Source organism: Jaculus jaculus, chromosome 4, assembly GCF_020740685.1.
Source record: "Jaculus jaculus isolate mJacJac1 chromosome 4, mJacJac1.mat.Y.cur, whole genome shotgun sequence".
Lineage (NCBI taxonomy): Eukaryota > Metazoa > Chordata > Mammalia > Rodentia > Dipodidae > Jaculus > Jaculus jaculus.
Window position 1 is genome coordinate 37,683,639 of NC_059105.1, and position 23,992 is coordinate 37,707,630.

Here is a 23,992-nt window from a genome sequence, read left to right on the forward strand (position 1 = left end):
GTAGTCTCAGGGTGGCCTCGAACTCACAGTGATCCTCCTACCTCTGCCTCCCAAGTGCTGGAATTAAAGGTGTGTGCCACCATGCCCAGTGAAATAAAATTTTTTTCAAGTGCTGGGGATGCAGCTCAGTGCAAAATTCTTGTCTGACATGCTGAATGCAGTAAGTTTAGCCCAGTGAGGGTGCAGAAGAATATGCCACACTTGGAGTGGGTGTGTGCATAGTGGTTAAGAGTATTTGCCCAGCATGTACGAGGCCCTTGGTCTGATCCCCAACACCACACACACCCTAAAAAGGAAAAATTTGTACCTTTGAGGTATTCTGAGGACTAGAGGAAAATGTAGGAAACGGCAGTCTGCCCTGTCTGTGCCTGACACATAGCAGCCACACTACCGAAGTTACTATGGTTACAGCAGCAGTTTCACTTCATCTGCGCCTCTCAGCAGCATCTCCATGTAGTTATACATTAACAAATAAACGTCAGCATCTAACATAGTTCTCTATATCATTTTATAAATGTTGAGTTCCTTTAAACAAGAAAATATTCATTAGCTGTAGATGACTGCTTCTCCGACACAATTCTCAGTATAATTACTAAGGACATGACTCTGCTGAAGCTCACAGGAATCTCAACACCTAACAAAAAGATGCCATCTCCTAAACAACAAATTCTGTAACTAGTGACCTGAATAAGTAAAATGGGCTGCAAAGATTTCAGGAATCAGTTCACCTAATTTACAAAATAATGAATGTGGCCCCAAAGTGCATCTTCTTAATAATCTTAGTACTCCTATTTGTTAACTTCCTCTAGACACTGTCATTTATTTCATTATCCAGTGTTCTCTTTTCAAATACAATTGCTTTCTTTAAGCATTAGCCCCACACCAGATGTTGGGGTACACGTCTAAAATCAAATATCTGGAAGGCTAAGACAACAGGTTCTAGGTTGCACCAGACTATACAGTAAAATCTTATCCAGAAGAAAAAAAAAGGGGGGGATGGAATAGCCACAGGACTTTTCAATTTCAAAACTACCTTTAAAGCTGGATGTGGTGGTGCATACCTTTAATCCTACACTCAGGAGGTAGAGGTAGAAAAAAATCACTCCATGAATTCAAGGCCAGCCTGGAACTACAAAGTAAGTGCCAAGTCAGCCTGGACTAGAGTGAAAAACAAAAACACATTAAAAAAAAAAAAAATAATAGCAGGAGAGATGGCCTGGCAGTTAAGGCTCTTGTCTGTAAAGCCAAAGGACCTCAGTTCGATTCCCAAGGACCCACGTAAGCCAGATGCACAAGGCGGCCCATGCGTCTGGAGTTTGTTTGCAGTGTGGCTGGAGGCCCTGGCATGCCCATTCTCTCAAATAAATAAATTTTTTAAAAAAAAAACTACCTTTAAAATATGTGAATTTACATCACAAACCTACAAAAAAGCTACACCAAGATAAGACAGTACAGGTGGAGAACAACAAACAAAAACACGATAGAAATTTAAGTAAATTCCTCTTCCTCCCTCCTCAACCAGACTCTCATAATTCTGTCCCTAAAAATCTTTTGCTACCATTACTCTTACCTCATCTGACCACATCCTGAGAACTACTAGAATGAGCTATTAAGATGATAAAAGCAGTACAGCTTATGCTCTGCATTTCTACCCATTAACTGTGGAGAGTATCTCTAACCCAAAGTTGTTCTGAGACATTAATGGAATTTACATGTTCAGACACTGTGAATCACTGACATTAGTCATCTCTGCCCACTTGATGATCCTTCAACTATTACAAACTAGAAACCCAAACTAAAGTTCTTAGAAAATTTTAACTGAAGTAAGTACTGAAGATGTAGCTCAGTGGTAGATTATAAACTCAGCATGGTTAAAGCCCTGGGTTTGATTCCCAGTACCACAAAAAAATAAACAAGACTCTACATAAGAACCACAAATGTATGGGCTCCAAATATAAGTCACTTATTTATGATGAAAACATAAAAAACCTATCCTGACACATTTGGAGTATAGTTTATGCGTTTTGAATTAACTGTTCACTAACGATTCTTTCACCTCAAATGTAACACCTTTTTATTAAGGACTTAAGTGTTGAAAAGATAACTTGACAATGTAAGAGGTAGTAAAGCACAGCAGTTACAAGCACAGACAGCAGGGACTGGGAGAATGCTTGCCTAGTATGTGTTAGGCTCAGCAGTTAAAAGGTGCTTGCTTGCAAAGCCTGACAGAACAGGTTCAATTCCTTGGCCACCACATAAAGCTGGACGGGCATTTGTAGCAGCAAGAGACCCTGATGCACCCATACACACGCATGCAGGCAAACTCTAGAGGGCACACCAGGGCCTCTAGCACTGCAAACAGACTCCAGATGCACACACCCCTTTGTGCATCTAGCTTTATATGAGTTCTGAGAAGTCAAACTCAAGTCATTAGGCTCTGCAGGCGAGTGCCATCACCACTGAGCCATCTCTCCAGCCCTGATAAAGGCTTTTCTAAGATAACTCCTAACCAGATGACATAAAAGGTAAATAGTTCTAATTGCAAAACTATTTATATCAAATACACCTTCCACTAAATAAGAGAAAGAAACCATTAGAACAGTTAAGCTGGGCAAAGCCTGACAGCTTGGGTTCAATTCCCCAGGATCCATGTAAAGTCAGAGACACAAAGTGGCACATACATATGGATTTTGTCTGCAGTGGGAGGAGGCTATAACATACTCATACTCACTCTTTCTGTCTGCCTCTTTTTGCCTATCCCTCAAATAAATAAAATATTTTTTAAAAAGAAAAGAGGTGGGCTAGAGAGATGGCTTAGTATTTAAGACACTTGCCTGTGAAGCCTAAGGACTCATGTTTGACTCTCCAGATCCCACATAAGCCAAGTGCATAGTGACTCAAGCACAAGGTCACACATGTGCATAAGGGGGTGCAAGTATCTGGAGGTTAACTGCAGTGGCTAGAAACCCTAGCATGCCAATTCTCTCATTCTCTCTCTCTCTCTCTCTCTCTCTCTCTCACACACACACACACACACACTTTTTAAAAAGGCAGTCTGTTGGGCTTGCCTCAAAAAAAAAAAAAAAGAAAAAAGAAAAGAGGCAGGGGGAAAAAAAAACCACTAAAATCAATAATGGCGAAGCTGCATATACCATGCCTCAATATGCTGGCTTTTAGTTACAAACAAATAGCATTTTATCTATTTTCATCAATAAGGTAATGTAAAATTAAAAAGCGGTTAAGTGCTTGTCTGTGAAGCCTAAGGACTCCAGTTTGAGGTTCGATTCCCCAGGACCCACAATTGTTTGCAGTGGCTGGAGGCCCTGGAATGCCCATTTTCTCTCTCTCTCTCTCTCTCTCTCTCTCTTTCTCTGTCACTCTCAAATAAATAAAAATGAACAAAAACAACTTTTTTAGGAAGGGAAGAGGATACTTAATAAGTTGATATTGTACATATGTAATTACAATGAATGTAATGGGGAGGTAATATGATGGAGAATGGAATTTCAAATGGGAAAGTGTGGGGGTGGGGAGGGAGGGAATTACCATGGGATATATTTTATAATCATGGAAAATGTTAATAAAAATTAAAAAAAAAGAAAAAAAAACAACTTTTTTAAATTAAGAAACCTATCAGGGCTGAGCATGGTGGCACACGCTTTTAATCCCAGAACTTGGGAGGCAGAGGTAGGAGGACTGCCATAAGTTCAAGGCCACCCAGAGACTACATGGTGAATTCCAGGTCAGCCTGGGCTAGAGTGAAACCCTACAATGAAACAACAAAATAAATAAATAAAACAAGACAACTGCCTTGTTTCAACACCACCTCCCCGACTACTCCCATGCAGTGTTGAGATGGACCAAGAGCCAAGTGCTCCATTCCAGAAGTGAATTCCTCAGAAATCGTAGTAAATGGCTAAAACAATGAACAGCTGTACAAATGGAAAAGTTGGTGCTAAATGCTAAAATGAATTTATAGATTAGCATTCTTGATAACACTTCATCAAGCTAACACATGGGTTTTAGCCAAAGGACTAAAACAATTTTAACAGTCACATCCCACATAAAACTGTTTTAAAAGTAACATGAATGAATTCTTTTGACTGGCTTTAATCTTGCCTTTCTTATCATTATAGTACCGCCCTTTATGTAACCACTAAGCATAAAAAGTTACTCTTCACACTAGACTGTCCCCTAGGGATTCTAATCACTGAGAGCACATGGAAGCATTGAAAAACAGAACCTCAATTAAATATGTCATCATCACAACTCTTCATCTAACTGGTGCTATTTCTCAAAACTGAAGCTTGGGGGCGGGAGGAATGGCTTAGCGGTTAAGGCGTCTGCCTGCAAAGGCAAAGGACCTTGGTTCAATTTCCCAGGACCCACGTAAGCCAGATGCACAAGGGGGAGCATGAGTCTGGAGTTCGTCTGCAGTGGCTGGAGGCCCTGGCATGCCCATTCTCTCTTCCACTCTCTTCCTCTTTCTCTCTCTCAAATAAATACACAAAAATGAAGTAAAAAAAAATTTTTTTAACTGAAGTTTGGCTAGTTTTTAGTAAAACGCCTTATTATACACCAACATTTGATTATCAAGCACAAAACCCAAAATATCTGCTAACATTTACATTCAAACAAAATAAGAGGCTACAACTAAGACATAAATAGTGCAATCTGAGCAATTAATTATTCCGGATAATTCAATGTCATAAGGTTTTCAGATATCTGAAATATTCCTTTTGCTCTTTTTGTTGAGACATGGTTTCATATAGCCTGTACTGGATGTGAATTTGCTACATAGTCTGGAACTTCAGGTCTTCCTGCTTGCACCTCCTGAGGGTGCCACTACGCTCAGCTTATGCAATGCAGAGGATCAACCCCAGAGCTTCATGCCTGTTAGGCACTCTACCAAGTGAGCTACATCTCCATCCCCTCCAAATTGATTTTGTTGTTATCTTTATATTGGTTCTGAATATCTAACCCCAGCTTGTGACTGTAAGGCAAGCAATTTACCCACTGAGCCATCTCCTAGCCCTTTGGTTGCTATTTTCAGACAGGGTCTCACTAAAGTACCCGGGCTGGCCTTGATTTCCCAAGTGCTGGGCTTATAGGCCTGCACCACAATGCATAGCTTCCAAGTACTCTTACCTAGGGCATGCCTGAGGCCCTAGATTCAGTGTCAAATAGGAAAGAAAGAGAAGAAGGGAAGAAGAGAATATGTGAGGGAGGGAGGAAGAGAAAGAGGGAGAAAAGAAGAGAGGGAGGAAAAGACAAGACTAAAAAAGAAAACAGAAGAAATACAATAGTATAGATCATCTAGTTAGTCTGTTTAGAAAACAGAGATGTCAGGGTAACTATGAAAGAAACTTAGATACTCTAAAGGCTCAAGAGACGTTCTCCTTTACTACCCCAGTATATACACTTACTCATTAATTTGTAGCCATTGTAAAATTACATAGAATAAGACAAGCTAAATTTAACTTTTTTTTTTTTTTTTTGCTTTGTTTTTGTTTTTGAAAGTAGAGTCACACTCTAGCCCAGGCTGACCTGGAATTTCAATATGCAGTCTAAGGCTGGCCTCAAACTCATGGTGATCCTCCTACCTCTGCCTCCCAAGTGCTCGGATTAAAGGAGTGTGCCACCATGCCCAGCTATCTTCTTCTAAAACATTTGATTTTCTGAAGTTTTTAAAAATATTTTATTTATTTACTTGAGGGGGGGAGAATAGGCACACCAGGGCCTCCAGCCACTGCAAAGGAATTCCAGATGCATCTGACACCTTGTACGTAAGCCATCTCTCCAACCTGATTTTCTGAAATTTTACTTCTTTGTAAAATTAAAAGTACAATTAAAGTTCAGCAAGACAAAGATTAATAATATATGAAGTCATAAATAGTAAGGGCTTTATTGCTTAGAATTTTTTTTGCTTTGTTTTTCTCTTTCTCTTTTGATATAGGGTCTCAGGTAGCCAATGCTGGCTTCCTACTCATTATGTAGCCAAGGATGACCTTAAATCTCTAATTCTTTTGTTCCCACCTCCTGAGATGTGGGACTACAAGAACACGCGACCACCCTTAGTTTATTATACAGGATATTTTATTTTATTTTGCTTTTCTGGTTTTTCAAGGTAGGGCCTCACTCTAGCTCAGGCTGACCTGGAATTCACTATATAGTCTCAGGGTGGCCTCCTGGGAATTGAATCTGGGTCCTTAGCCTTCATAGGCACATGCCTTATCTGCTAAGCTATCTCTCCAGCCCTGAAAAACTGTACTTTGCTAAAAGCTGCTAACAGGGAAAACAGATTACAGGTGAAAAGATGGGTTTTAGATTAAGACGGGAGCAGTACAAGTAGTGAAGCAGACTTAAGAGTGTTTGCCATCAGACTGAATGAAATGTGAAAAAGGAAGAGAAGAAACAGACTTTTCTTATTTGAAGATTAAACAAGAAAGAATAGAATTGCCATTTGCTGAAGGAGGTAAGATTACTAGAGGAACTAGAAAGGAAGCTCAGTTCAGGTTTAGACAGGTTAAGTTTGAGCATGGCTGGGAAAATGTTTCAGTGGTAAAAAGTAAAGTCTACCAACCTGGGTTCAATTCTCAAGCTATCATTGTAAGCCAGATGCAAAAAGTACAGCAGCAAAGGACCCACATATGGCCCCACACACACACAAATACAATTTTTTTTTTTTTAAGTTTTAGACATTCAGGACTAGGACTGTAGCCTAGTGGTGGTTGAGAGTTTAGCTCCCGAACATTTGTAAGGCCCTACATTCAATTCCCAGTACCACACACACAAAAAAAAAGAAGAAGAAGAAGAAAACTTTTGTTAGATATTGATGTAGAGATGGTAGATATATAGATGGCTACTTGCTCCTGGATTTCAAGGAAAGAGCTTTAGGATAGAAATCCATTTGGAACTTGGCCTCTAGGTGCACTCTAAAGCCATGAGACTAGAATAGATGACAAAGAATCAATACAGAGACAATAGAAATGGTCCAAGGATGAAATCTTGGGACTATAAAACAGAATGGTGCACACCTATAATCCCAACACCCAGAAGGCTGAAGCAAGAGGATTACTGTGAGTTCATGACCCTTCCAACTCCTTTATATGTTTTCACATTTAATCACATAGAAGTGTGTATAATTACTTGTGCTTGTTATAGTGCTGCACAGGACAGGGTGCTAAATTACCACACCTTTCAAGAAAGATGCTAAGTAATCACATCTTACCTCTCTCATCTTCCCAGATACTATTATTCTTTACTGATAATGTTAAATCCCATGGCAATACCCTATACTTCTTTAGTTAATGAAATTGCTTCTGGAATCATTAGACGTACTACTTAAAGAATATCCTGTATGTTTTAAGTAACTGTCTATTTATGGCCCCTATCTCCAAAAGAATAATAAAACCTCTAATTATAAATATAAAAGCATAAGCAAATGGGGCAATGTCTAAAACTATCAGTTAACTAAAAAAGCTAATTTACAAGAATGAATATGAGAAAAATTAATGTAAATATCAAAAAAATTTCCTTTAATTTTTACCCACAAAGCCCTAAAAAAAAAAAAATTAAGCCGGGCATGGTGGTGCACACCTTTAATCACAGCACTCGGGAGGCTGAGGTAGGAGGATTGCTGTGAGTTCAAGGCCACCCTGAGAGTACATAGTAAATTCCATGTCAGCCTAGACTACAGACAGATCCTACCAACAACAAAAACAACAAAACAAAACACACCTGTTTAAATTGCAAAATCTAAGGACAGGCATGGTGGCATATACCTTTAATCCCAGCACTCTGGAGGCAGAGGGAGGATTGCCATGAGTTCGAGGCCACCCTGAGACTACATAGTGAGTTTCAGGTCAGCCTGAGCTAGAATGAGACCCCACCTCGAAAAACCAAAAAAAAAAAAAGCAAAATCATATATATTTTGTTACATTTTTTTGTTTTTGTTTTTAAATATTTTTAATTTTATTTGAGACAGAAAGAGGCAGAGCAAGAGAGAAAGAAAGGTAGAGAATGAGCACACCAGGGCCTCCAAATGCATGTGCCACCTTGTGTACCTGGCTTACATGGGTTCTGGAGCATTGAACCTGGGTGCCACCATGCTCTGCCTTATTTTACTACAATTTTTAAACATATGAAAAAACAATGAATTGTACAGCTTAAATGGGTGAACTGGATGACATATGAATTGTACCTCAATACAGCAGCTTTTAAAAAAATTAGGCATGGCAAGGTTGCTTTAATTCCAACACTTGGAAGGGTGAGGTAGGAAGACTGCTATGAGTTCAAGGCCAACCTGGGGCTACCCAGTGAGTTCCAGTCAGCCTGGGCTAAAGTGGGACCTTACATAAAAAGAAAAGAAAAGAAAGACTTGCTTGAAAAGCCTGACAACCTGGGTTCGATTCCCAAGCTATTCGCGTAAGCCAGATGCAAAAAGTGGTACATGTTCTTTGCAGCAACAAGAGACCCTTATGTGCCACCTCCTCCCCTACACTTACACACACACACACACACACACACACACACACACACGCGCGCGCGCGCGCGCATGCACACAAATAAATACACTTTTTCGAATGTAATAATTGGGGACATAGTTCAGTGGTAGAGTGCTTAACCAGCATATAAGAACCTAAATTCTGTTTTTGTTTGTTGGGTTTTTTTCGAGGTAGGGTCTCTCTCTAGCCCAGGCTGACCTGGAATTCACTATGGAGTCTCAGGGTTGCCTTGAACCCACGGCGATTCTCCTACCTCTGCCTCCCAAGTGCTGGGATTAAAGGTGTGCACCACCACACCTGGCAAGATCCTAAATTCAATCCTCAGCACTGCTGAAAAAAAATTTAAATGGCATTAATTAAATCTCTTTGGTTTAGAACGTATAATGCCTGGATAAAAGACCGAGCGAAAATGACCTAGGCATCAGTTATTTCAAATTTAAAATGAGATACAAGATTGCAGGAGTCTAATCTTAACTAACTTCTAATTACTTAAAGTCCACTTTAAGGTCCTTTCTAACCTTAAAATTCTAGGGTGCCAGCTATGTTTAAAGCACCCGTTTCATGTTTGGTGTACATCATCCTTATATTTTCATTAAAGCATATTTCTGAAAAGCTTTTTGTTTTTGTTTTTGTTTTTCAAAGTAGGGTCTCCTTCTAGCCCAGCCTGGCCTGCAATTCACTGTCTCAGGCTGTACTCAAATTTGTGGCAATCCTCCTACCTCTGCTTCCCCAGTACTTGGATTAAAGGAGTGCACCACCATGCTCAGCTATGAAAGCCCTTCTTTACACTTCTATTGTGCTAACTCAATAAACATAGTAGATAAATTTTAGAGTGTCTCAAGTTTTCTTCCAATGTAAACAGAATTTGAAATACCAGGGTTAGTCTGTTTCTCAGTGGGAGAATGCTTGCCTAGAATGCACAAGGCCCTCTGATCATCAGCACAGAAGAACAAAAAAAAGAATGTATACATAAGATATGTAATAAATAACCAAATATATCTTTCAAATTCAAAATGCTTAATTATATTTACTAATAATTATGTATAGCACTGGCTTTTCTCATCCCATATGCAGAGAGACTGCAAATGAGTACTGTGTCATCCAGGCCAAACTCCTCACATTACAAATGAGGATATGGAGGCCAAAATGGAATTTGCCCAAAGTAAACAACTAAGCAGAGCTTCCAATTTTGGTTGCCTGTTTCACTCGGAAATAATTTACTTTCAGAGATAATTAAAGCCTAGGAGAGGAGTAGCAAAGAGAAAACCAACAAGGGCAGCAATAACAGGGGCTAAAGTGATGGTTCAGCTGGTAAGTGATCCCCCAACAGGTAAAAAGCCATGCACACCTGTAACCTAATGCCAAGGGGGAATAGAAATAGAATAATAATAATAATAATCCTATAGCTCACTGGTCAGCTGGACTTAAAAAAAATCCAAGAGTGAAAAACTAAAACTCAAGGAAATTAGGCAGAAAAAGGATAGAGGGGGACACGGAATGCCTTCTGAGGTCACTGCTACCCAGGCATGAAGACATATGCCTGGGATCCCTGAACTCTACTAGATTAATTCAAGCTCAAGGCAAGACAGAACTACACAGTGAGTGCCAGGACAGACAGACAACCTGGTTACTAGCAAGACTGTCTCAAAATAAAATAAAATAACCAAAGATTCTGATTGTCATAATAATATTCTGTGGGAACAGGGAAACAAGGAAGGAGTTCAGGATAACAAGGTCATGAAATTTTCACTGTTCTCTGAAGGATAGCAGAGAACTATTTAAAAGGAAGATAAGGCCAGCACTTGGGAAGCAGAAGTAGGAGGATCACTTAAGTACGAGGCCAGCCTGAGACTACATAGTGAATTCCAGGTCAGCCTAGGCTAGAGAGAGACCTTACCCTCAAAAACCAAAATAAATAAATATCAACAAACAAAAAATTTAACTGTAAATTAAAAGTTTAATGTTCTAAAAAAAAAAGCTTAAGGCCAGACATGGTGGAACACGCCTTTAACCCCAGCACTCAGGAGGCAAAGGTGGGAGGATTGCCATGAGTTCGAGGCCACCCTGAGACTACCTAGTGAATTCCAGGTCAGCCTGAGCTAGAGTGAGACCCTACCTAAAAAAAAAAAAAAAGCTTAATGTTCTATGTACATTTGAATACTGAAATAAGTACTTTGTAGTTAGTCCTAGATAAATATTATAAGGAATTAAATACTGGGGAAAAAGAATAATGTATGCTTTTTCAAAGTTTTATTTACTTATTTGAGGCAGAGAGAAAGAAAGAGGGAGAGAGGCAGAATAGGCACGCCAGGGCCTCTAGCCACTGTTGGGTAGCTGGGTATGGTGGCAGCACCATACGCATTTGGCTTACGTGAGTACCTACATACAAAGTCCGATGTACAAAGTGCCATGCATCTGGAGTTCATTTGAAGCACCTGGAGGCCCTGGCATGCCCATTCATTCTCTATCTGTCTATCTGCTTGCAAATAAATAAATAAAATATTTACAAAAAAAGACTCCAAAGACCTTAAAAATATAAAAAATAGGGGGCTGGGGAAATGGCTTAGTGGTTAAGGCGTTTGCCTGTGAAGCCCAAGGACCCCAGTTCAGTTCCCCAGGACCCACGTAAACCAGATGCACAAGGGGGCGTATGCATCTGGAGTTTGTTGTTGCAGTGACTGGAGACCCTGGTGCACCCATTTCACTCTTTCTCTCTCTCCCTCTCTCTGTCTCAAATAAATAAATTTACAAAATATTTATATGTATATATGTATGTGTGTGTGTGTGTGTGTGTATGTATATATATATATATATATATATATATATGAATGATAAAGATGGGCAAAAAGACACCAGGGACAATATCCTAAAAGATAGGTGGCAGAAAAAAAAATGATGCTAAAGGTTTGCAAAGTACCTACCCTTGCTTCCAATATCATGCAACCTAAGCACTATACTGTGATTATGGTATGAAATGGTTGAAGGGGGGCTGGAGTGATGGCTTAGCGGTTAAGCACTTGCCTGTGAAGCCTAAGGACCCCCATTCAAGGCTCAATTCCCCAGTACCCATATAAGCTAGATGCACAAGGTGGCGCATGCATCTGGAGTTCGTTTGCAGAGGCTGAAGGCCCAGATGCGCCCTATGGTGGTTTGATTCAGGTGTCCCCCATAAACTTAGGCGTTGTGAATGCTAGGTTCCCAGCTGATGGAGATTTGGGAATTAATGCCTCCTGGAGGGAGTGTATTACTGGAGGTGGGCTATGGGTGTTATAGCCAGTTTCTCCTTGCCAGTATTTGGCACACTCTCCTGTTGCTACTGTTTACCTTATGTTGGCCAGGGGTGATGTCCACCCTCTGCTCATGCCATTATTTTCCCCTGCCATCATGGAGCTTCCCCCTCAAGCCTATAAGCCAAAATAAACCTCTTTTTTCCCACATGCTGCTCTTGGTCAGGTGATTTCTACCAGCAATGCAAACCTGACTGCAACAAGCCCATTCTTTCCCTCTCTCTGCCTCTTTCTGTCTGTCACTCTCAAATAAATAAATAAAAATAAACAAAAAGGAAAAAAAAAAAGAAATGGTGAAGGGGAATAGGTCTTAGTTTTCTTTGTATCACACTATAATACTTAGAAAAGAACTGTGCAAATAGGATATTTGTTGACTGGATACTTCAGTTCTCCTTCCATGCTTTTTAGCCTCTTAATTAACCTTTTTGCCACCTAGGTCATGTATATTTGAATAGAAACTGTCTAAATTCTAAACATTTGTCAGAGACTGTATTAATCTTAAGAGCAAGCATAAATACATGTTATGTACTAATAATTTTAAGACAATAATTTTTAAAATGTTCCTGTCATTTATACAGGCTTATTTCTAACCCCCCACCATTAAGTACGTATAAATTACATACAATTTTTAAAGATCCCTATCACAGACACACAAGAAAAATGTGTTTTAAAACTCAAGTCTAAAACCAGGCGTGGTAGTGCATACCTTTAATCCCAGCACTTGGGAGGCAGAGGTAGGACTGCCATGAGTTCAAGGCCACTCTGAGACTACAAAGTGAATTCCAGACTAGCCTGGGCAATAATGAAACGCTACCAAAAAAAAAAAAAAAAAACCTCAAGTCTAGGTAGGTGTGGTGATGCATGCTTTTAAACCCAAAATTCTGGAGCTGAAGTAGAAGAATCACCCTGAGTTTGAGGCCAGCCTGGGACTAGAGATTGAGTTCCAGGTTTGCCTGGGCTAGAGTGAGATCCTACCTGGGGTGGGGAGAAGGCCAGGTGTGGTGGTATATGGCTATAATCCCCGTGCATTCAGGAAGCTGAAGCAGGAGAATGGCAAGTTTGAAGCCAGCTTGGGCTACCTAGAGAGACTGTCTCAAAACAAGGAAAAAATAATACAGCTAACACAAATAAATACATAAATAATAGAGTTGTAGAACCTGGTTCTTAAATCCACTTCTCAAAGATACATAAAAGTTGTGGGGGGAGGGCAGCAGGTTGCTGTTAAGATGCAGATTCCCAGACTTGGGTTCAGTAGACTTAGGATGGTGTCCAGGATCTGCATTTAAAACATGAGGTAGCCATCACCACAATACTAGAGCTGAGAAAACTAGTTAAGTTTGCTAGGTTGTGTCTCACAGCACACAAGTCTCATTAACTCAGCTCTGGTCTTCCCACCTCATCACTTAAACTACAGTTGAAGAAACCACAACAAGGAAAGAATGTTACTAATATAAAGTATGTATCAAGGGCTTTATTTTAAAAAATATTTTATTTATTTGCAAGCAGAGCAGTACTTGGAGAGGGACAGACAGAGAGAATGGGTATACCAGGGCCTCCAGCTGCTGCAAAAGAACTCCAGATGTATGCACCACTTTGTGCATCTGGCTTTATGTGGGATTCAAACCCGGGGTATTAGGCACTACAGGCAAGTGCCTTAATCACTCAGCCATCTCTCTAGCACACCCCCCTTATTATTTATTTATTTGATTTTTTGAGGTAGGGTTTCACTCTAGCTCAGGCTGACCTGGAATACTATGTAGTCTCAGGGTGGCCTTGAACTCTCAGTAATTCTCCTACCTCTGCCTCCTGAGTGCTGGGACTAAAGAGTGCACCAGGTTAATATTTTTATTTATTTACTTATTTACTTATTTGAAAGAGAAACATAAACAGAGAGAGAGAGTATGGGCATACCAGGACCTTTTGCCACTGCAAACAAGCCCCAAGCACATGGGTCACTTTGTGCATGTGGCTTTCCATGGGTACTAGAGAATTGAAACCAAGAGCTACCAAGTTTTGCTTGAAGCAAGCACCTTTAATTACTGAGCAATTTTTCCAGCCCCCAAATCCGTTTGTTTGTTTACTTGCTTCTTTATTGCAAGCAGAGACAGAATGGGTACATCAGGGCCTTCAACCACTGCAAACAGACTTCATGAGTATGCTCCACTTTGTGCATCTAGCTTTACATGGGTACTGAGAAATTGAACCTGGGGTGTTAGGCTTTGCAGGCAAGCACCTTAACTGCTGAGCCATCTCACCAGCCCCCAATCCTTTAATATAATTCATTCACCAGCTGGGTGTGGTGGTGCACACCTTTAATCCCAGAAGCAGAGGTAGGAGGATCGCTGTGAGTTCAAGGCCACCTGAGAGTACATAGTGAATTCCAGGTCAGCCTGGGCTAAAGCAAGGCCCTACTTGAAAAGCCAATAAATAAATCACCAAGTATTTCTCTTTTTGTTTTGGTTTTTTGTTGTTGCTGTTGGTGTTTTCCTGAGGTAGGGTCTCCCTCTGGTCCAGGCCGACTTGGAATTCACTATGCAGTCTCAGGGTGGCCTCAAACTCACAGTTATCCTCCTACCTCTGCCTCCTGAGTGATGGGATTAAAGGCGTGCACCACCACGCCCGGCTTTACCAAGTATTTCTTTTTTTTTTTTTTAATCTTATTTTATTTTTTCTCAATTTTTAAAAACATTTTCCATGATTATGAAAAATATCCCATGGTAATACCCTCCCTCCCCCCTTTTCCCCTTTGAAATTCCATTCTCCATCATATCCCCTCCCCATCTCAATCAGTCTCTCTCTTATTTTGATGTCGTGATCTTTCCCTCCTCTTATGATGGTCTTGTGTAGGTAGTGTCAGGCACTATGAGGTCATGGATATCGAGGCCATTTTGTGTCTGGAGGGAGCATATTGTAAGGAGTCCCATCCTTCCTTTGGCTCTTACATTCCTTCCACCACCTCTTCTGCATTACACTCACCAAGTATTTCTTAAGCATCTTCTATGTGCACAGCAAGATAGCAGATTACAAAGCAACTTAAGAGGCCTGAGGCTCAGTGATAGTGTTTGACTGACATACAAGAAGCCCTAAATTCAATCCTTAATGCTACAAAAATAAAATATATGGAGCCAGGGATGCCTTTAATCCCAGCACTCAGAAGGCAGTGGTAGGAGGATTGCCTTGACTTCAAGAACACCCTAAAACTACATAGTGAATTCCAGGTCAGCCTGGGCTAGAGCAAAACCCTATCTCAAAAAAATCAAAGAGAGAGAGAGAGAAAGAGAGAGAAGCATTTATAGCTTCTGTCAGTAGAAGACTGTAAATACATAAAATTGTTTTCAAACAGCAAGAATGCATGCATGAGTACGTTCCAAAATAAGTGGTATGGCCAATTATAAGTAAGTGATTTACTCTGATGTCACTCATTATCTAGAATTTGTATCAAAGACCAAGGCTGGAGGAATGGCTTAGTGGTCAAGGTGTCTGCCTGCAAAGCCAAAGGACCCAGGTTCGATTTCCCAGGACCCACGTTAGCCAGATGCACAAGAGGGCACATGTGTCTGCAGTTCTTTTGCAGTGGCTGGAGGCCCTGGCGCGCCCATTCTCTCTGTCTTTCTCCCTCTTTCTCTGTCAAACAAATGAATAAAAATAAAAAAACTTTTAGAGCAGGGCATGGTGACGCACGCCTTTAATTCTAGCACTCGAGAGGCAGAGGTAGGAGGATCACCATGAGTTCGAGGCCACCATGAGTCTAGATAGTGAATTCCAGGTCAGCCTGGACTAGAGTGATACCCTACCTTGAGGGGGAAAAAAAAAGACCAATATTTAATTTATTGTCTTATATTGTTTTTTTTTTAATTTTTTGTTTATTTTTACTTATTTGAGAGCAACAGAGAGAGAGAGAAAGAGGTAGATATATAGAGACAATGGGTGTGCCAGGGCCTCCAGCCACTGCAAACCGAACTCCAATTGCGTGCACTCCCTTGTGCATCTGGCTTACGTGGGTCCTGGAGAATCGAGCCTCGAACCGGGGTCCTCAGGCTTCACAGGCAAGCGCTTAACCGCTAAGCCATCTCTCCAGCCCTCTTATATTGTTTTTAGTGAAGTTAGCCTTTGACTAGAGTTGCAGTTTAATGGTAGAATGCTCTTGGATACTCAGAACACAGAGAGATGGCTTAGCAGTTAAGGAGTTTGCCTGCAAAGCCAAAGATTCCGGTTCAATTATCCAGGACCCACGTAAGCCTGATGCACAAGGGGGGCGCATGCATCTGGAGTTCCTTTGCAGTGGCTGGAGGCCCTGGTATGCCCATTCTCATTCTTTCTCTCTTTCTCTCTCTCTCTCTGTCTCTCTCTCTCCCTCTCTACCTCTTTCTCTCAAATAAGTAAATGAAAGCCAAGCATGGTGGCACACTTCTTTAATAACAGCACTCAGGAGGCAGAGGTAGGAGGATCACTACGAATTTGAGGCTGCCCTGAGACTCTGTAGTGAATTCCAGGTCAGCCTGGGCTAGAGTGAAATCCTACCTTGAAAAACCAAAAAAATCAATAAATAAATAAAATATATTTTAAGAAAAGAAAAATTTGTCTTTAATGCAAGAAAGGCATGGCCTACGTCTCACCTTAGATTTCAACAGAACACATGAATAATGCATACTCCAGGTGACATTCCAGGAGAAGTTTTGTAGAGACAAGAGCAATTATAATTTCCATGCAAAGGTCCATGCAAATGGTATGAGAAGCCCCCTTCCCAATCCTAGGTAGTGGACTGAGGGTTGAAACTCTTCATCCTCTGCAATATACTATGCATCCATATGTAATTATAGGGTAAATGTACAATTTAGTACACTTTGTCTTTGGGCTTGGCAGTATGGCTTGGTTGGGCCAAAAGAATATTAAAGAAGCAAAATCTGGAGAATGTGCCCATGGAACTGGTGGGCTTGCCCTCTGCCACTAACTTGAAGCAAGCTTCTTCAAGGTAGATGTCACCTCATTCCAACCTGGGGCCCAAATAGAGCACCCATATTCTCTCTCTCTTTCTCTCAAATAAATAAATATTTTTAAAAATCTAGTCAAGACAATTATTTAACTCATATGTAAAACCTGAATTCTTATTAAAGTTAGTAATTCATCTCTTAAATTTTTATTAAAATAACAAATTAAGGGCTGGAGAGTTGGCTTAGGGGTTAGTGTTTACCTGCAAAGCCAAAGGATCTCTGTTCAACTCTCCAGGACCCATGGCATATGTGTCTGGAATTCGTTTGCAGTGACTGGTGGCCCTGGAGCACCCATTCTCTCTCTGTCTGCCTCCTTCTCTCAAATAAACTAATAAGTATATTAAAACACCAAATTAATTTAAACAAATACCTGTTAACTTTTTATAAATTTTCATTTTTTGCATACCAGCTATTCTTTTTTAAAAAGATTTTTACTTACTTACTTGAGAGTGAGAGATGTAGATAGAGAAGAAATGGGTGCACCAGGGCCTCTAGCTGCTGCAAAGGAACTCCAGAAGCATGTGCCGCCTTGTGCATCTGGTTCTATGTGGTTACTGGGGAATAGATCCTGGGTCCTTTGACTTTGCCTCTAAGTCATCTCTCCAGGCCCCAACTACTCTTGAAATTAAGGAGCCTAAGAACCAGATGGAGTAAGTGGAAAAGAGGGATCCAAATGAAATGGTCTATTCAGTAAGCCAGGCAAAGTAGTTCACCAACTATAATCCCAGGATTTGAGAGGCTGAGTCAGGAGTATTACCGAGAGCTCGAGTTCATCCTGGGCTACACGGTGAGTGACAGTGCCGCCCGCCTAGGCCACAGAATGAAATCCTGTCTCAAAATAACCACCAAAAAAAAAATTATCTGAGACCCTCCAAAAAAGGTGCAAAATGTATCTTCCAGTATATTTTACCTGGTCATCTGCACTATTTGCACCTGCTGGTTACATCACTGCATCAGTATATCCCAAATCCTCACAGGTCCTCTCTAGTCACCTCACACTCAACTAAACTGCACTAGCCATGAGGCAAAGTTTTATGCATTCAGAACCATGACATTTGCATGACTGTAAGTGTCCAAGCTTCTTCAAAGCTGATCTGAAGGTGTTACTCTATCTCACATTCACAATTAGTGAGGTAGGTAAGGATGCATGCTACCATCCTGGTTCCATCACTTACTGTGTGGTGAGTTACCTTACATCTTCTGTACTTATTTTTCTTTCTGTAAAGGTGGAATCATAATAACCTCCAGCACAGAATGGTCACACATCTCAAAGGAGAAAAGATACGTAAAGCTACTTGAATATCTACTGGTGTATAAAAAGTATTCAACACATACTACGATTGTTACAGCTCAGAAATCCAACTTCACAAATTCCATCATCAGGTGCTGTGTAACACTAAAGAAAAAAACCCTAAAGCCACCTTTACACAATGCTTCTTTTAATCTGTCACTTTTTAAGTGAAAATGCTGTAAGAAATTTATTTTTAAATCAATGTTATTTTACTTTTATTAGTTCTGGTCACAAAGTGATAATAAGCACATCACTACAAATCAGAATCTACATTCTAATAGGGTCAAGAATATCAAAAAATTTTTCTGGGATTCTGCTCACAGAATGACTGCTTACGTGTAAAGGCCATTTTTACTCTTCATATTTTACAGGAACCAACCACATGACTTATGGCTAAGAGAATTTCAACAGCTAACAAAGAAATTTAGAGAAAATTTTCTGTCTTGCTCCAAAAAGAACTGATTAAAAATATTGCTTATCAATTTTAAATTTTCATTCAACTCAGATATCAAATGATTTTAACACTAGACAGGTATATTATGAAAACACTAGGTGATCATCAATAATAAACATTAATCAATAATATCAAAAATATTGAAAACTTCAAATTTCCTTTCAGCATTTTCCCAGTGCAGAGTTTTCAGACTTTTAAAGTAAGTACTGCTAGTAACCTCTGTGTCTAATAGAGCAATAGGAAATTTGCTGAATGTGGTATCATATGCTTATAAAAGTAAAAGAATGAAAAGCCATCATTTTGTCTTTTCATACACACAATCCATGTAGCCACCCTAAGCCAATTTTAAAATCCTGAAAACTTCTAAAAGCAAATCACCGAAAGACTGAAAATAACTGCAATGAGAACATAAGGTTTTTAACAAAGGCGAATGAGAATTAAAAAGAAATATGCAAAGGTAAAGGGGCCTGACATTATTTCCTTTCACACGTTGGTAAAATGTCAAAGAACTTTCAAGAGTCAAATCTCCTAGAGGTCTGGTATGAGGTCAAAGTTGTCTCAATGACAGGAAAGCCAACAGACGCCAGATGACTAATACTAAAGTTATCAAAATACTTCTATGCCCTAGAGTAATTCCAAAAGCACATCAAGTACAATGCCTATGTAAAAGGACGGTATATAATTGCTGAGATATTTGGAAACAAAATAATACTAATGGTAGTAGTAACAAACAAGTATTATACAATGTGTCAAGAATCTCAGACTGGTTTACGAACAATTACTGTATTCGTTTGGTAGCATTTTCGAATAATGAAAGTAACGTGGATTCCCAGAGTGATCTAAATCTAAAAATAAGGTTCAAATGTGCGTTTAGACGTTGTTCTTTTTTTTATTGTAAGTCAAATCTGCTTCTTTGCAGTTAAAAAAAATAACTAAACATCCAGTTTTGTTTCCAAAAAAATCTCCTAATAGACACTGATCACTGGCGATTTAAATATTATTTTTAATCTTTGCATTACCTCACAGCTAAAAATGTCAAGATACCACACCCAATATGTCTTTTTTCCCCCCTGGAGGAGGGGGAAGTGGGAATATGGGAGCGGGGGTATGAAAACAGTGAAGGTGATTTCCGTGGCAGGTCGCGGCTCCCCCCACCACCACCCCGTCCACCAGCCAGGCAAGGGGACGCGTGGAGAAGGGCGAGCGCAGGCCTCGGCCTCGGCGGGGCTCCCTCCCTCGCCGCCCGCTGGGGACGCGCCACCCGGGCTACTCACCGGCCGCGGTGCTGACCAGCAGGACGGCCCAGAGCAGCCAGGGCAGCCGGCGGGGCGGCGGCAGCGAGGAAGTCATCCCTGGGGCCGGCCGAGCAGCAGCAAAGCAATATGGAAAGTAAACACGGGCGCAGAAAAGGCGGCCAGGAGGCTGGTCTCCCCTCTCGTCTGACTTCTCCTGCCCGTATCACAATGCAGTCTGAAAGGACAAATGGCAGAGGAGGGGACCTAGCTGCAGAGCTCGCATTCCGCGGCAGAACGTCGCTTCATCTCGCTCCCTCGTGGCTGGGGGGCTTCACTCGCCTACGACCGGGTGCTTCGGCCCCCCAAACTGAAGGCATGTCTGTGAGGAGAAGGCAGGAGCTCGGAAGAAATCCCTTGCCCGCTTATTACTTCCCTCGTAGTTTCACGATATCAAAAAAATAGCCAGGTCTGGGTGAAAACATATCCAAGGGTGCAGAGAAGAAGGTGGAGAAAGCGAGCGAGCGAGAGCGCGGGCAGGCGGGGACTCGATCCCGAGGCACCGAGGATCAGAACAAGTGTCCGGCCGCCGGGGAGGGCGGAGCGGGGCCGGAGGCGGCGGGGGCGCCGGGCAGCCCGGGTCTCATCGCTGGCGGCTCGGGGGAGCGTGGGATTCCGTTTCAAGTTTCGCTTCGGTGCCTTCCTTCACTCCGACTTCGACCTCAACAAATCCTCTCCTCCGCCCGGACCCGACAGGGCGCCTGCCTCCACGGGCGAGCCATCCTCAATCCTGCGAGGGTCGGGCAGGCCTGGCCTCGGGGCGCGAGGGGGCGGAGGGGGGGGGTGGGGAAGGGACGGACGGACGGACGGACACACGGACCGGCAGGAGGGACGGAGGGTCGCGTGGGCCCCGGCGGCGCCCGCCCGTCCGCAGGCACGCACGCACGCACGCACGCACGGCGGTGCGGGGCGGCTCCCGCGCGGTCGGGCTCTGTGGCTCTGGGCGGCCGCACGATCTCGCCGGAGGTCAGCGGCCCCGGGCAAGCGTCGTCTCGTGGCGTGGCGGGCTCCCGGGAAACGGATCGCGGACACCCCCCCGCCCCCGCGCAAGAAGAAGAAGAAGCCGCCGCCGCCGCCGCCGCCTCGCTGTCCGCAGCTCTGGGCTCTCCGGGCGGAGCTCGGGGAGGGGAGGACGACGCCGCGGGGCCGAGGGCGGGGGGCGGCAGATGGACGTGTCCCGAGTTTGAGGGGGTGCGCGAGCCGAGTCCACGCGACACCGTGCGCCCCCCTCCGGGAAGCGCTTCCAGTGGCTCGGAGCGGAGCAGACCAGACACAAAGGGGGGAGTCGCCGCAGCTGCCAGTCTGAGGCGCTGCCCGGTCACCGGAGTCGCCCCGCCTCCTCCTCCTCCTCCTCCTCCGTCTCCGGCTCGCGCTCGCTCTCTAGCCGACACTGTCTGTCTCGGGCCTGTGGTGCAGCGCGGGCGACCGAGACGGCGGCGGCGCGGCAGCACCGCACTGCGCCTGCGCGCTGGCGGCCCCGCCCGGCCCCGCCCCTCGCTCCCAGGCTGGCTGAGGCGCCGCGTCCACCTCCCACCACACGCATACACGCACACACACACACACAAAAAAAAACCCTCAGCCCTGGCAGGGGCGGCGTCTGTCTAGTTAGAGCGGCGGAGGGCAGGGTGGGGCCCGGCAGCGTGGGGGGCGGCCATGGCCCCGCTTCTCCACACACGCGTGCCTGCTAGACACCGAGGGTATGGGCCGTGGGTGCGCGCGCACGCGTGCGTCTGCCTGCGTGCACGTCGGTGGGTGCGCGCGCGCGTGTGAACGAGCGCGGCCACGCCTTTTGTTCAGCGGACGGCCCCGTGAAGTCTTCGCCGCTCCTCGGAGATGGAGCTCGGGCTGAGAGGCGTCGCGCGCTCTCCCGACACCCTCGGGCCGAGCGCGGCCCGCTTCACGCCGCTGCCGGCTTCCTCCGCCCGGAACCCGGACCACTCCGATGCGCACCGGGTGGCCCGCCAGAAGCCGTAGACCCCTCGCGTCCTTGGGTCCCCTGTCTTGGCTGCTCAGACAAAAGCCGCCATGGGCAAGACCACCTCCCCCAGACCGAGCGGGTGGGCTGTGGTCACGGTCGTGCTGTCCTCGAACGCCCGTCCCCCTCGGCAGCTGCGACGCCCGGCTGCCCTACGTGCACGTCGGCGCCACGCCGCCCGCCCCGCTCGGCTCCCGGGGTCGGGGGGGCCGCGGGCCTTGAGGGGCTCTGCAGGGCCTGCGTAGGGAAAAACTGCAATGGAGGGGTGCAGCCTTGGGGAGAGCAGCCCCGTCCGGTCTTCTCTCCCAAGGAATTGAGAAGGTCCCCGGAGAAGCCCCTCCCAAAACCATCCTTTCGTTTTGTTGTCTTTTGACATACTTGGTTGGACTCAAGCAGTCAGGTTAGGGGAGGGAACTCCTGCCACCCTGCCTCTCCTATACGAACCCCTTGCGGACTAGCCGATTTGGGTGGGATTTTTTTTTTTTTTTTTTTTTCCTTGCTGGAAGCGAGGGAGAGGGGGTGACGTGTATTGGCGCCATGATGGGAAGTCTGAGTTTAATGCTTAGCTTCGAGCTGGAAAAATTGCGTGGGAGGGCGATCTTAAGACCTGAGGTCTAGGCCTCCCTTCTACCACTAGGCAAGAAGGGCGATATTGTGAAGGCTGGTTTGGCCGGTCTTGCATTGTGGCTAAAGGCAGTTCCAAAGATGTATTCATAAATAGACTCCTAAAGTCATACTCTTTTTCCTTGCTTATTCAAGTCTTCTTATCTCTTTATCTGGACCTGCTGTGAATAAATCCCCACATTCCTTGAACTGGTTTCTGTTATCATAGTAAATATCTGCTAATTACGTGTTATGGTAATACCTGCCCAGGACTCTTGTTAGCTGAAATATTTTTATATTGTTTATCCTTCAGGCAGAGATAAATTTTTCTACAAAGTAAAAATCTCTTTTGAAAAAGAAGGAACATCCTTTGACTCTTTAGTTTTGTTGCTAAATTTTGTTTTGCCTAAAGGCCTGAAATAAGAAACTGGCATGATTTTAACATTGAGCTTTCAGGAGATGAGATCTAGCTCTCAGAGAAATGAGAATCACTATGTTGAAGATGTACAAAGTTTATTAATTGGTGGAATACTGTTTCTCTTCCTCAAAATGAAGTCAAGTACTCTATTATGCAATTATCACTTGTATAAAATGCTTACAAGAAACATTAAGTACCCTTATACATGTTACAATTGTGTAGGGAAAAAGCCATCTGTGAAAATTCAAATAAAAAATTCACGCTCACTAACTTGGTAGGAATAATTAGTAGACAAGTAGATTTGCAACTCTTCAGTTGCCCTATAATGTCTGAGTTGAGATGTGACTGGTCACTCACAGTGAGAAAAAGTATTAAAGAAGAAATAGAATTTTTCAGAGCCTCTGCTCATTGTAATCACCGAAGGATGCTAGCTAGATTAGTGAGATGCTTCCCTGAGACATGCTTTCAAGATTGCCACAGAAAAGATCATAAACGTTAATTGCTAGTGGTTCAGTGTCTTGCTCTGGCTAGTAAGAAAGCTTCCACCCAGAAGCAATGTCCAGTCACATTTTATTGGCCATTGAAATCACATGGCCAAATGTAACTTCAGGAGAGTAGGAAAAGGAGAGTCTGAATAGTGTGAAGAGCTTTAACAAATCACCATCATGTCCAAGGTTGAAATAATCCTTAGTACACCAATTACCAAAAACCTGTAAGTGGGCATATGCTTTAATGAATGGGGTTAACTGAGATAAGGAACCCAAGGAGCAACGTATAAATCCAAGTGGACAGACCAGTATCATCTGAAACACTGATGGATCTTCACTGTGCATTTTGGCTCCTCATGGATTATATCTTTCCTTTGTGTTAGAGGATTGACAAAAGCAAAGCAGGACTTTGGGTTAGGAAGGGAGAGGATTATTATTGCAATTACCTTCTCATTGCTAGAAGAAAACATCCAAATAAAAGCAGCATGTGGAAGGAAAAGGTTTACTTTGGGTTATAGTTTTGTAGGGAAGTTTAACCACAGTGAAGAAATTATGGCAGAGCACACAACTGGAAGTCATACATCTCCCCACAGCAGCTTGAAGGATGTGGTCTGAGTGAGCTCGCTCTGACGCCAAGATGGTTGGACTAATAAACCTCAAGGTCCAGCCTTGTGACACACCTCCTC

The 23,992-nt window shown here is 43.2% G+C and overlaps 1 protein-coding gene across 1 annotated transcript in view; it reads right to left on the minus strand.

The window, feature by feature from the left end:
- Bmpr2 (bone morphogenetic protein receptor type 2) overlaps positions 1–20,600 on the minus strand; it is a 184,628-nt gene extending 164,028 nt beyond the window's left edge. The window contains exon 1 of the mRNA XM_004653578.3: positions 19,805–20,600. Within this exon, the coding sequence (XP_004653635.2) occupies positions 19,805–19,880 (76 nt within the window). The 5' untranslated portion in view covers positions 19,881–20,600. The remainder of the gene's footprint in view (positions 1–19,804) is intronic.
- Between the last annotated feature and the right edge of the window lie 3,392 nt (positions 20,601–23,992).